This window comes from Heptranchias perlo, chromosome 33 (assembly GCF_035084215.1).
Source record: "Heptranchias perlo isolate sHepPer1 chromosome 33, sHepPer1.hap1, whole genome shotgun sequence".
NCBI classification, from domain to species: Eukaryota; Metazoa; Chordata; class Chondrichthyes; order Hexanchiformes; family Hexanchidae; genus Heptranchias; species Heptranchias perlo.
Window position 1 is genome coordinate 12,016,780 of NC_090357.1, and position 13,746 is coordinate 12,030,525.

The 13,746-nt window shown below is 39.8% G+C and overlaps 1 protein-coding gene across 5 annotated transcripts in view; it reads left to right on the forward strand.

Annotated features, from left to right (window-relative positions):
• LOC137301479 (uncharacterized) overlaps nucleotides 1-13,746 on the forward strand; it is a 101,505-nt gene that overhangs the window by 73,930 nt on the left and 13,829 nt on the right. For all 5 annotated transcript variants that reach the window (XR_010958298.1, XM_067970989.1, XM_067970988.1 and 2 more), the window contains exons 26-31: nucleotides 139-176; nucleotides 2,889-2,930; nucleotides 5,622-5,668; nucleotides 8,757-9,309; nucleotides 12,107-12,169; nucleotides 12,831-12,980. Coding sequence is in view for 4 of the 5 variants with exons in the window: in XM_067970989.1 (XP_067827090.1) it covers nucleotides 139-176; nucleotides 2,889-2,930; nucleotides 5,622-5,668; nucleotides 8,757-9,309; nucleotides 12,107-12,169; nucleotides 12,831-12,980 (893 nt within the window). In the remaining variant the exon portion in view is untranslated. The remainder of the gene's footprint in view (nucleotides 1-138; nucleotides 177-2,888; nucleotides 2,931-5,621; nucleotides 5,669-8,756; nucleotides 9,310-12,106; nucleotides 12,170-12,830; nucleotides 12,981-13,746) is intronic.

Genomic DNA, 13,746 nt, shown 5'->3' on the forward strand with positions numbered 1-13,746 from the left:
GTAAATTTAAAATAAAATTAGACCATTATGAAGCCAAAGGAGAAGATTTGTGAATTTGATAGTTAACATCTAGCTGTACAGATAAGCAAGGGCAATATTAGCTTGATCAACTGATGAAGTCTTTTCCTTTTTAAATAGATGTTTCAAACAAAAAGCCAGACCAGAGCGATCTGAAGGTATCGTGAATATATTATCATGTCGTATTTTAATTGCAGGAACATTCATGTTAAGCCCTTCTCTTTCCTCCCCGCTCCTCAAAGAAAGTTTAAACAGCTCGAGAAATGTTACAGACAACTCTTCAATTGTGCATGGCCCCTTGGTCAGACACACTGCGTGAAATTTGTTTGCTAGCAAACAACTTAAATTGACTCAGTCACCATACATATTCCCTCCAGCGTGTCAGCTTGGCTTCGTTGGTAGCGTTTTTGCTTCAGAGTCAGAAAGTTGTGGTTCGTGCCCTACTTACTTGAGCACATAATGTAGTGTATTATTGTCTGCATATTAATGTCAGTGCATCATTGAGGGAGTGCTCATTGATAGAAATGTCATCTTTCAGATGAGATGTTAAACTGAGGCCCATCTACCTGCTCAGGTGGATGTAAAAAATCCTTTGGCACTGTTCACAGAAGAGCAGGAGTTCTCCCAGTGTCCTGGCCAACATTCTTCCCTCAATCAACATCACCAAAAACAAGTTATCTGGTCGTTCATTCATTTACTGTTTGTAGGACCTTGTTGAATGCAGATAGACTGCTATGTTTGACTACATAACAGTACCATTCAAAAGTAATCCAATGGTTCAAATTCAAATTTGGACATCCTGAGGACATGATAGGTTACTATATAAATGCAAGTTCATTCTTCAGATAGGAATTTCATATGTTCTAATATTGACAACACCAGACTTGCCGAAAGAATAATGGAGCTTCCATTCTCAGAAAGGAGATGCTACAAAACATATTAGCAAAGCATACAAGCGATGCAGTGGATGACCCTTAAGAATCCAATTTGACAGATATAATGCCAAAGAAAATTGGCTTGCCCAGCAAATATGTCTCATTTCATGAAGGCCAACTTCAATGGAAAACACAATTATTCAGGTTGTACCCACTTGATGATTTGAATTTTGTTCTAAGCAAAGAAACTGAAGATCACATGAACCAACTTTTTAAACCATGTGATCTTCAGTTTCTTTCTCTTAAAATGGTGACAGTTTTAGCCCTCATTTTATCAAGTAGGATAGTGAATTACCTACTCTGCTAATGGACCCACCAAACCTTATTTGGCACATGGACAGTTGTTGGCCCCTTTCATTTTTAAAAATTGAGACATGTATCTTAGTTTCATTTTACCTGCTACAACATACTTCTTCCAGTGAAATAAAACATCAGTTGGTGTCCACTGAGCACTAGATTTTTCAAATGGAATACATGGAGTATTCCTATGAAGGCTGCTACCTAGAACAGTCTGTACTTTTATCAAACATTGTCTTCGCCTGACAGCACAGGATGATGGGCACTTTCACGTTGTAGTGCCCCAAGCCAACCTAGAAGTGTGAACTAAGAGTTTCCACTGTCACTTTCAGCATCTGTTTGGTACATTCCTGCTTGTAGAATATTAGACTGCATATGCTCATTATTATCTTCCTCATTCTTTGAAACAAGTTCAACCTATACTTGGTTGAATTTATCATTGGATAATGAGCGATTATGTAAATTGGGCATGTTCTTACTGGAAAAGAGATGGTATGATTACTGTTTTTAGGATTCTAAAGAGACTAGATAATGTAGACCATGATCAGCTTTTTCACCTTGTCCAGAACAGTGGAACCAGAGGACACAGCCCGGGCTTCAAGGCGGAGTAAATTCAAACCGAAAATGCGGAAATATTAGATCAGTGAGCGAGTGGTCAAGCTATAGAACAGGCTTCCTATGGAGATGCTGGAAGCAGATTGTATTGATACATTCAAATGCAAATTAGATAGATTTTTTTCTGAAAATAATATTTTGGAATACATTATATGATTAATTTGAAACCTGACGTATCATCAGTGTAGCATGCTTGGGAGGAACAGGTGACTTTGGACCTATGGTACCCAAAACTTTCCACTACTGATGGGTTTTCCTTGCCTCATGTCTGGGTCTATTGTAGACTAATTGATAGAGATTCATTGCTATAATTAAGTCAACAACTCCATTATCGCTGTATCATGCGACAATCATTATGGTAGAAGGCGAACTTGACGGAGCTTGGTCTTCTTTCGTCTAGTAATTCTTATGTTCCTATATACGCACAGTCCAGAATGAGCCCTTATAATTAGTTGAGTGCTCAATACGTGGTATAAAGCTGTTAAGGGAATGGTGCCGTCAAGTGACGTTCCACCCCGCCCCCCCCCACCCCACCCTGTGGAATAGCAATGATTTTATTTGTATGTCAGGCAGAATTTTTCATAAAGAGTGGTACTATATTCTCCAGCTTCAGATTGTTCATTAAAGCACAGAACATAAATTTGGTTGTAAAATGGACTTGAAAGTAATGATAAGTGTTAACCTTGGACAAATCTGAAAAGCCTCAGTGTTAATTCTCTGCCTTGCACAGATGGATTTTTCCCCCTGCAATTGTTCACACTCTTTCGGTGTACAACTTTAGAACACATAGGAACAAAGGACCAGGAATAGGCCATTCAGCCCCTCGTGCCTGCTCCGCCATTTGATAAGATCATGGCTGATCTGTGATCTAACTCCATATACATGCTGATGCAAGTTCAGTCGACCGTACACTTGAACGTAGATGTTGTCTGTGTACAGTCTTGTGGATAGAACACAAACCTTCTTTATCTGGTCTTTTACTCCTTTTGACTATACTGAATTGTTTTTTTTTATTTCTATCAGGATGAAACAGTTGGAGCCAGAAAGAAGGAAGGGAAACCCAAGGTATTTTAAATATTTCCTTGCAAGTTAGACTAAACAGAATTTAGATGCATTTAATTTAAAAATCAGTTCAATTGGAAAATAAATTTGTCAAGTAATCCACTTCCTCACAGCATAATCCTTGCTAAAATGGATGAATAGGGAACCAGTCAAGCATTCCACCCTTTGTCTTTATGATCTCTCTGCAATTAACAATAATTGTTCATGTCAGAACTCTACAAGTTTATTACTTGGCAAGCTGCACTAATTTTTCCTGATTTGAATGCTTCCTGATTGATATCCAGGAAGTGAAGCTGATGCCCCTGCAGCTGATGTTAACTGAGCAGCTCCCTTCAGAGAGGAAAGACCTCAAATGGAGGGGGGAGAGGCATGGGGCAGGGGGGGGGGCGGAGGGGAGGGGGGAGAGGCATTGTAGCAAGGCATTGAATGAGGACAAGGGATCTCCCACTGGGAGGGTGAGACAATCTGAGGGAGAACTGATCTACAAGGATCAGTTCTGGGGCTTCAGCTATTTACAATCCATATTAATGACTTAGATGAAGGGGCCGAGTGTAAGGTGCCCAAGTTTGCTAATGATACAAAGCTAGATGGGAAAGTAAGCTGGGAGGAGGATACAGAGTCTGCAAAGGGATATAGACAGGTTAAGTGAGTGGCCAAGAAGGTGGCAGATGTCGGGAAATGTGAGATTATTCACTTTGGTAGGAAGAATAGAAAAACAGAATATTTTTAAAATGATAAACTGTTACATTTTGGCGTTCAGAGGGATTTGGGTGTCCTTGTACACAAAACATAGAAAATTAACATGCAGGTACTGTAAGCAATTAGGAATGTAAATGGTATGTTGGCCTTTATTGCAGAACAAGAGTAAGGAAGTCTTCCTGCAATTGTACAGGGCTTTGGTGAGACCATACCTGGAGTACTCTGTACAGTTTTGGTCTCCTTACCTAAGGAAGGATATACTTGCCTTAGAGGCCTTAGAGAAGGTTCACTAGATTATTTCCTGGGGTGAGAAGGTTGTCCTGTAAGGAGAGATTGAGCAGAATAGGCCTATATTCTCTGGAGTTTAGAAGAATAAGAGGTGATCTCATCGAAACATATACGATTCTGAGAGGGCTTGACAGGGTTGATGCTGAGAGGCTGTTTCCCCTGTTTGGAGAGTTTCAAATTAGGGGACATGGTCTCAGGATAAGGGGTTGGCCATTTAGGACAGAGGTGAGAAGAAATTTCTTCACTCAGAGGGTTGTGAATCTTTGGAATTCTCTACCCCAGAGGGCTATGGATGCTCAGCCGTTGAGTATATTCAAGACGAGATCGATAGATTTTTAGACTCTAAGGGAATCAAATAATATGGGGATTGGGCGGGAAAGTGGAGTTGAGGTCAAAGATCAGCCGTGATCTTACTAATGGCGGAGCAGACTCAAGGGGCCATTTGGCCTACTCCTGCTCCGATTTCTTATGTTGCTAGGTCTCTTATTTGGCTTGCTCAAAGTGGTATCATTAGACTCCTCGAAGTTTGTTGGATGCAGGAAGCACAGAGGCTAGGGAGACCAAAAAGAGAAAGTTACAGGGTAATATGCCGTCTAAAAGAAAAGGTAGTATTCTCACAAAAAAAGTGGTACTATCTTTAGTACATTTTTTGGCCTATACCATTCCATGATGCTTTTCTATTTTGTTTTAAATGAAACATCTTTTCTTGGGGGAACACAGTGGAACAATAATTTTTGTAAAAATTCTCAATCTGTTATTTTCTATACTGATGGTTTTTGTACCCCAGTGATAGAAATGGTGGTACAGAAAGTGATCTTAGTTTTTGCTTTTCATGGTGGAGATGTACTTTTTTGTGTTCACCAATTTTCAAATTTCACTGGCTTCTGTAACAAATTTTGAAAAACACGCATCACTTTCAATCTCAAGGTATGTTTGAAACTGGTCTATTCTTTAAATTGTTATTCAAAAACTGCATGTTTGTATGTGTGTGTGCTTTTCTCTTCTCTCATTTCCCATCTTTCAGCCTCTCTTTATCTATCTTCCACATCACCGTTCTCATTTCTCCTCTTTCAACTCGCTCTCAGACTCCCTCTCTCTGCCTTTCTCACTTTCATTCCCCTCTCTTTCCCCCACTTTCCCTCTTCTTTCTCTCATTCCTTCTTCTCCCCTTTGTCTCATTTTCTCTCATGTAGTTACTGGTGACAGATGTTCCACAAATCCCAAGGATCTCCTTTCCAGCTAAAGGTGTCTGGCTCTTTCCTGATGGCAGCACACTACAGTTTTATGCTTGTTGTAACAGTAATTGTGGTCCACGTTTTGTTCTCGCCGAATTACTTAAAAACTGAATCGGCTCTGCACATGGTGGCACATTTGAGCTGAAATTAATTTGTTTCGATTGCACTCATCAAGATGACCATCCATGCTCCAGCTCACAAGAAGAAATGCAAAAAAAATTGAGTTCCAAAGATAATTGTTCAAACTGAAGCTGCACAATATGCCAGTGAAAGTTTAACTATAGTTATATTTTAAAAACTAGAGATTTTTAAAGAACTTGCTTCGGAACTTGTCTGGGATTTTCAGATGTTGCCAGGTGCTTGCAGCTGGTTTTCTGTAAAAATGCTGAATATTTTAATTGAGTTACTTGATTTAAGTTATTGACTAGAATCCATTCTAATTTTTATTCGCCCCTTCTCCACTCCCATTCAGAAAAATATAGGACTTTCAAATGAGTGGATGAAGAACGACAAAAGCGGGTAAGAATTTTAATTGTATAATATCCATAATAGTCACTTAAGTAAATCTGTTTGTGACTAGCAATGAACTTATAAAATAAGTCAGTGAGCTGAGCTCATTTTGAATGGATAGTGGCAGTGTAAGTGGGCAGTTGTATGTTAGCATGTTCTGACATTCACTTAAAAGTTAATACATTGATTATTTGGATCAAGAAGCCTGGAATTTCCTTCTTTGAAGACAACAACTTGCCATCAACGTAGAAAGAGTCCCACACTGTTTCACAGAGATATAATCAAAGCAAAACGGATGCCAACCAAAAAAGGAGAAATTAGGAGTGGTGACCAAAAGCTTGGTCGAAGAGGTGGGTTTTAAGGAGGAAAGTGAGTTGGAGATGGGGAGAGGTTCAGGGAGGGGATTTCAGAGCGTCAGACCTAGATGCCCGAAGGCATGGCTGTTAGTGGTGAAGAGAAGGGAGAGGGTAGCCCAAGAGACCAGAGTCAGAGAAACGGAGAATTCTGTTTGGGGGGGTGGGGGTGGTGGTGAGGGAGAGGAGAGTTGTAGGGCATCGGGAGGTTAAAGAGATGGAAGGGAGCAAGGCCACAATGTGATTTAAACTTGAATGTAAGGATTTTAAATGTGATGTGTTGGGAAGCTGAAGCCATTGTAGATCAGTGAGGACAGGACACAGGATATGTGGACGGCACTTGGTGCTGGATAGGATAAGGCAGCAGATTTTTGGATGAGCTGAAGTTCACAGAGAGTGGAGGATGGGAAGCTAACCAGGAAAGTATTGCAATAGTCAAGTCTGGAGGAATTTGAGTTATATAGGTTTTTTTTTATTCGTTCACGGGATGTGGGCGTCGCTGGCGAGGCCAGCATTTATTGCCCATCCCTAATTGCCCTTGAGAAGGTGGTGGTGAGCCGCCTTCTTGAACCGCTGCAGTCCGTATATAGGTATGGCAGAAATTAAGACAGGTACTGTTCAACTACAGCTTATTTTAAATACTGTCATGGTGGACAATACAGTTGTCTATCTGGAAGAACTATATTGTCTCGCTTAATTCGCTGACTGGTGGGGTAGCTAGTTATTTCCAGATGGCCCAAGGCATGCATTCAGCAAAATATAGCTGAATATCTGTGCTGGGATGTTATTTATTTTTTGTCATCAAAGTTGGTGGAATGTGTGGAAAAATGCTGAACCAATGAATTCTTGTCAACATTTTCCTTCAAATAAAAAGAAGTGTTGCAAATATTGCAAACCTGAATCAAAAAACAGAAAATGCTGGAGAGATACAGATCAGCAAGCATCTGCAACAAATACCTTGAAAGCTTTCCAACTTGTTCATTAGACAAAGGCCTTGAAGAACATTAGATCCAACTAATTTTCATGAAGCAGCCTGAGATGCAATATTGATTACTGGACCAGTATTTTGACTAAATATAATGAGGTCTTGTATTCAGATAGGCACCACAAACTACGAATGTCGGTAATCCACAAATAAAAATCCCTCCAACATTTACGACTTTCACTTGTGCATTAATCACAGAAATTGTGACTCTCAACTCCTGTTAAAAGAACAAGTGTCCCCGTTAGTAGTATCCATTTTAAAAAGGTGACCTCACCAGGGCTGGAAAGCCTGACTTGGAAGGGACATTAAGGGTGAAATTGGACATCGCTGTGCTGGTTTTCCGGATGAAAAATGTGGGCACAGAGGTCCAATTTAGGGGGCCAACCTCCCATGCCGGAACAGCGTTGGAAACACATCCGATGTCACATTGGTTCGGGCGCTGTCGAGGCGTCCCTGGCATCAGCTGAAACAAGTGTTCGGCCCCTTGCATATGCTCATGAGGTGCCTAACATCTGTTTTAGGACCCATTCTGGAAACTCGTTCGCCCTTAGCAGAGCAGACATCTGGCTACAGACTGCTCTGTTTCCTGTTTTTGATCTGGTTTTGATCCTGAAAAGAGTGATAGGGAGACTAGTTTAAATTTGACTGAGAAGTGTAAGGAAAAATCAAGCCAGACTTGTGGACAATGAGTAGAATAGTGACAAAGGTTAGCATCATCATGTTTTTATTTCCAGAATAGCACTAATCATTAATGCTTCTTCCATTTTGATCTTGATTTACAATGATTTCTATCTTATTTAATGGGACCCTTTCCATAGGGACATTTTTAGCAGTGTAGCTCACTTTCCCAGTTAAACTTTGAGGGTTTAGGTGGTGGAAATAACTATCCTTTCACCTCTTATGGAATGAAAATATCCCTTTTCCAGTGGCTGTAATGACACTGAATGAACTTGGACAGTTGTAACCCAGTTCCAAATGGGCACAAAACCACAATACATATTGACATTAAATTAATCTCATTCAGAGATGCCGTTAGTGTTGCTGTTATGGGAAATAGAATAATTCATATTGGGTACAATATGAGGTGCTGTTGTAAGGAAAGGTTCTTGAGGCAGTGTTGCATTCCTATGCATTTTGCTGTGCTATATCTGATCTGGGAGTGCTCAACCTTGGGTATCTAAATGGGGAAAAAACTGTTCCATTCTCCAGCACTGACACTCCTTTGGTAAATACAAAAAAACCGAAAAAAGAATATTACATCTTATTTCCAACACCCATTCCTCCTTACCTTCATCAAGAAAGTAATCCTACTTGACTTCAAGTGCCATCCTTTAATTGGAAGGCTGGGGTTGCATAGGTATTCCTGTTAGCTGTAATGAAAGGCATTTCACAAATGTTATGAGCGGTAATGTATTTGAAGCTCGTGCAGTTTCAAGTTGGTAGGCAGCTCTTAGATTCAAGTTTGAATTCCTTTTATTGGGAAGCCAGCACTCCTCCACTTTATAGTGGGGCCTAGAATAAATATTTTATGGTAAGATTTAGAAGGTATGTCTACATAACAGCAGTCACTACTTTTCAAAAGTAATTCATATCTGAAATACTTTGAGATGTATGCAAATATATTTTATTTTCTCTTTGGCTGGAAAAGCGAATTGACATATACTTGTTGAGTTATCTACCTTTAAGGTTATTCTTTGAAATGATCCATGTCTAAGGAGACTGAACCACGCAGATAAAACTTCATAACTTATTTTTTCAGATTTTTGGAAGAGGCAACACCTAAACTGGATGAAAACAGTTTTGTGGATTCTGAGATGGCAGATTATTATCAAAGGGCACCAAAAGAAGAAAAGATGCAAAGTTCAAACACCAATACATATTTGGATGATGTTCTTCAGGATAAGATTTACTCGCTTAATTTGGGTTCATATTCCAATAGAAAGAGTAAATGCAAGACCAAAATATATGGGACATCACAACACAAAGTCCAAGAAGATGTTACGCCATCTGCTGACCATGGCCTATTTCTGCATAAATCTCAGGATCCTGAGGATCCTGTGAATCCTCCACATTCTGCCACCTTAGCAGAGGAACAATCAAGGAATCATTTAAGTGAACAAACACAAATTAGCTTGCCAGCTGAGTCCTTGATAAAAAGGTGTATGTTGCAACCTAGTGAATTCAAGAGCTCTAAACGGTTTAGAGATGTGAACACAAATGACTTGAAGCAGATTGACTCAGATGATTCTTATTCCGAGTCACAGTCCTTAAGAATCATCAGAGGACCCGGTGAGCACAGTGTTACCAGTAAGGTAGGTGAATTGTTCTGCTTCCAATAAGTCAATTCTTGTAATTGCAGTTACCTTCTGTTAATCTGTTTAACCATCTGTACTCTGTTTTTGCAGTGGGTAGTTTGGTTCTGGAGAGAAGTTTACTACTTTGTTCAGTTTCTTTCTCTCTCTGAGATGAATTGACTAAGACTGGCAAAACTTTTTCTCTCAAAGATAACTTCGATTTTTATTTTTCTCTTACATTCCAGTTGGGAATTTGTTCTGTACTGTTGGTTTTTTAATGTACTTCTCCTGAAAGTAATTTTAACAGTTAAGCTGCCTATGTTTCAAGTGAAGAATCATTTTACAGTATGCAAGATTGTATAAGATAATTGTACATTACAAAAAATTTATGTTCAGAAAAAATGATAAGATTTGTGGTTTGTGAAGCTATGCAACATCCTTCCCATTTAAGCATAATGAGATTGCAGCTTTTTTGGTTTTGTGCCAAAACTAAGCCACAATTAGTTATGAAAATATTTAGCTTACTCTATTGCTTCTCGTGGTGTGATTTCTTCTTTACTTGGAGAAAAATGCGAGTTGGTAACCCTTTACTGAAGATGTTCAGACTTCCTGCAAGATTGACCCTGAACTTCCCCTCCCACACCCACTCTTATTCTGACCTCACCGTCTTTGGCCTTATACACTGTTTCATTCAGAGCTCCGGAACAATATCTGATTCTCCTCGTGTACACCGCAGCTGTCTGAATTGAACACTTGTATGTTGATTGCCACCTTCCGATCTATTGATCGCATGGGGACCTTACCAGATCAATCACCATAACTAGATTCCACTGTATTAATTAAAGACAGTAGAGGAAGAATACTTTTCACCATCTTAAAAGTTCATGGTTGCAGACAGAAAAGTCAGCCAGTAACATCACCTCCACTTTTTATATTAGACTGGATTTAACTCTCTGGTGTATGGTAATTCTCTGAAACTTTAATCAGTACAAATACTTTGGTCCATAAACAAAAATGCTGCAAAACATAATAAGACATGGACAGACCTTTGAGCTTTTTCGCACTAGATTATCTTTATTCATGTGCTGTTGGGAGAGTTGTAAAATTGTTTATTTTAACTTGGAAAAGAAAAACTTTTCCATTTTCATTTATTTGTGGGTTTAAGCCAGCATTTGACAACATTTTAGTGAAAAATTGATGAAATAAACTTGAATGGTTTGAATAGCACATGCTGAACAGATAACATGTCTGGAAAATAAGAACATAAGAAATTCGAGCAGGAGTAGGCGATATGGCCCATCAAACCTGCTGCACCATTCAGTAAGATCATGGCTGATCTTCGACCTCAGCTCCACTTTCCCGCCCGATCCCCATATCCCTTGATTCGCTTCGAGTTCAAAAATCTATCAATCTCGGTTTTGAATATACTCAACGACTGAGCATCCATAGCCCTCTTGGGTAGAGAATTTCAAGGATTCAGAAACTTCTGAGTGAAGAAATTTCTCCTCATCTCAGTCCTAAATGGGCCGACCCCTTATCCTGAGACTATGCCCCCTAGTTCTAAACTCTCCAGCCAGGAGAAACAGCCTCTCAGCATCTACCCTGTCAAAACCTCTCAGAATCTTATATGTTTCAATGAAATCACTTCTCATTCTTCTTAACTCCAGAGAGTATAGGCCCATTCTACTCAATTGCTCCTCTTAGGACAACCCTCTCGTCCTAGGAATTAATCTAGTGAACATTCAATGCACCGCCTCTAAGGTAAGTATATCCTTCCTTTGGTAAGGAGTCCAAAACTGTACACCGTACTCCAGGTGTGGTCTCACCAAAGCCCTGTACAATTGCAGCAAGACTTCTTTCTCTTGTACTTCAACCCCCTTGCAATAAAGGCCAGCATACCATTTGCCTTCCTAATAGCTTGCTGTACCTGCATGTTTGCTTTCTATGTTTTGTGTACAAGGGCACCCAAATCCCTCTGAAAACCAATGTTTAATAGTTTCTCATCATTTAAAAAGTATTCTGTTTTTCTATTCTTCCTACCAAAGGGAATAAGCTCACATTTCCCTACATTATACTTGATCTGCCATCTTCTTGCCCACTCACTTAACCTGTCTACATCCCTTTGCAGACTCTTTGCATCCTCCTCACCTTGTTCTGTATCGTCAGCAAACTTGGACACATTACACTCGGTCCCTTCATCTAAGTCATCAATATAGATTGTAAATAGCTGAGGCCCAAGCACTGACCCTTGCAGCACCCCACTAGTTACAGCCTGCCAACCTGAAAATGACCCGTTTATTCCTACTCTCTGTTTTCTGTCTGTTAACCAACCCCCGTACATGCTAATATATTACCTCCAACCCATGAGCCCTTACCTTGTGTAACAACCTGTTATGTGCCACCTTATCGAATGCCTTTTGAAAATCCAAATATACTACATCCACTGGTTCCCCTTTATCTACCCTGCTAGTTACATCCTCAAAAAACTCTAATAGATTTATCAAACACTATTTCTCTTTCATAAAACTATGTTGACTCTGCCGAATCATATGATGATTTTCTAAGTGCCCCGTTACCATGTCCTTAATAATAGATTCTAGCATTGTCCTGACTACTGATGTCAGGCTAACTGGAAAATCATGTGATACAGTATGAAAATCCCCTTAGTCTTCCATCACTTTTGCACTACATGCCTCAAGTGTATTATGGCGCAGTGCTCCCAGAATACCCATTGCTGGGACATAGCTAATTCCCATTGTTGTACAAATTATAGAAGATATGCTAATTCCTTTTTTTTTCATTTTTCCTCACACAGAACATAAAGACTTGTGATGCTGCTGTACTCACTGATCCTATAAAACCTTTTGAAAGCAAAGAGGTAAAATCAGAAACTTGAAACTCCCCTCAAGAGGAATAGATTTACTTTTTTTTTAAGCCAATCTTTCATTTAAAAAGATTCTGAATGTTGGTAACCAACAAGCTTAAATTGTTTCTTACTAAGCACTGGATTGCAAATACAGAAATTGTTTTTTTTTAGGAAATTGACAGGTAAGAATGATGACCTTGGAGTGACTGTAAAGCTGCAATATAGGAGTTGTAGTTAATATCATAAGCTGTGTGATCAAGTCTTGAGCATCTAAATCCTGAGTCTGAAGAGGTTACTGCCTTATTCATTATTCTCTATATGTTTTAATCTTTTCTCTAGCACACAACACAAAAGAAAAATGTAAAAGGGTACTATAAAAAAGCAGAATGGGACTAAACGGATAGCTCTTTCATAAAGCCGCACAGAAGTGATGGGCCAAATGGCCTTTAGCGTAATAATATCCTATGATTCTTTTGTTGATATTTCCTAGTAATCTACTGCTGAATGGAAATTTCTGTGATCTTAGTGGTCATGTCATTAGTAATATATAAATAACAATTCTGGTGGGATAAAAGGGGCTTTATGCTTGTTTGTTGATGTTAAGATTAAAGACTGTTCCCTCTTCGAGATACCAGTTGTATATTATGGGATTTTGTTTGTTTTTGATTTGCAGAGAACCTTTTTGTATCTATACCATGAGAAAACTCACCTTTTGCAGAACTGTGAGAAGTCACAAAAATTGTATGTTCAACTTTGTTCTGATGCTCAACGTGAAATCAAAATCTTCAAAGAAAAGCATGAACAGCTTGTGTTCAATGAGAAGGTATGGTTAACTTTATTCTAGAAGCTGATGCCATTGTCATGCTAAAGTTTACTGCTTTATTTCTCAGTGATATTTTAAGAATAAAACTTAGCCTTACCCTGCTTTTAACTTGAAGCTCTACCTCAGCACCACCTCCCTTGACCCCTTCACTGTCTCTGATTTGTCATACTGCTTGTCTGACATCCAGTACTGGATGAGCAAAAATTTCCTCCAACTAAATATTGGGAAGACCGAAGCCATTGTCTTTAGTTCCCGCCACAAACTCCGTTTCCAAGCAGACCGTTCACAACCTTGGCGTCCTATTTGACCCTGAAATGAGCTTCCGACCACATATCTGCTCCATCACCAAGACTGCCTACTCCCACCTCCGTAACATCGCCCGTCTCCGCCCCTGCCTCAGCTCATCTGCTGCTGAAACCCCCATCCATGCCTTTGTCACCTCTAGACTTGACTATTCCAATGCTCTCCTGGCCAGCCTCCCACCTTCCACCATCCATAAACTTGAGCTCATCCAAAACTCTGCTGCCCTTATCCTAACTTGCACCAAGTCCCGTTCGCCCATCACCCATGTGCTCGCTGACCTACATTGGCTCCCAGTCCCAGAACGCCTCAATTTTAAAATTCTCATCCTTGTTTTCAAATCCCTCCCTGTCCTCGTCCCTCCCTATCTCTATAACCCCCTCCAGCCCTACAACCCTCCGAAATCTCTGCACTGCTCCAATTCTTGCCTCTGGTGCATCCCCAATCTTAATTGCTGAACTATTGA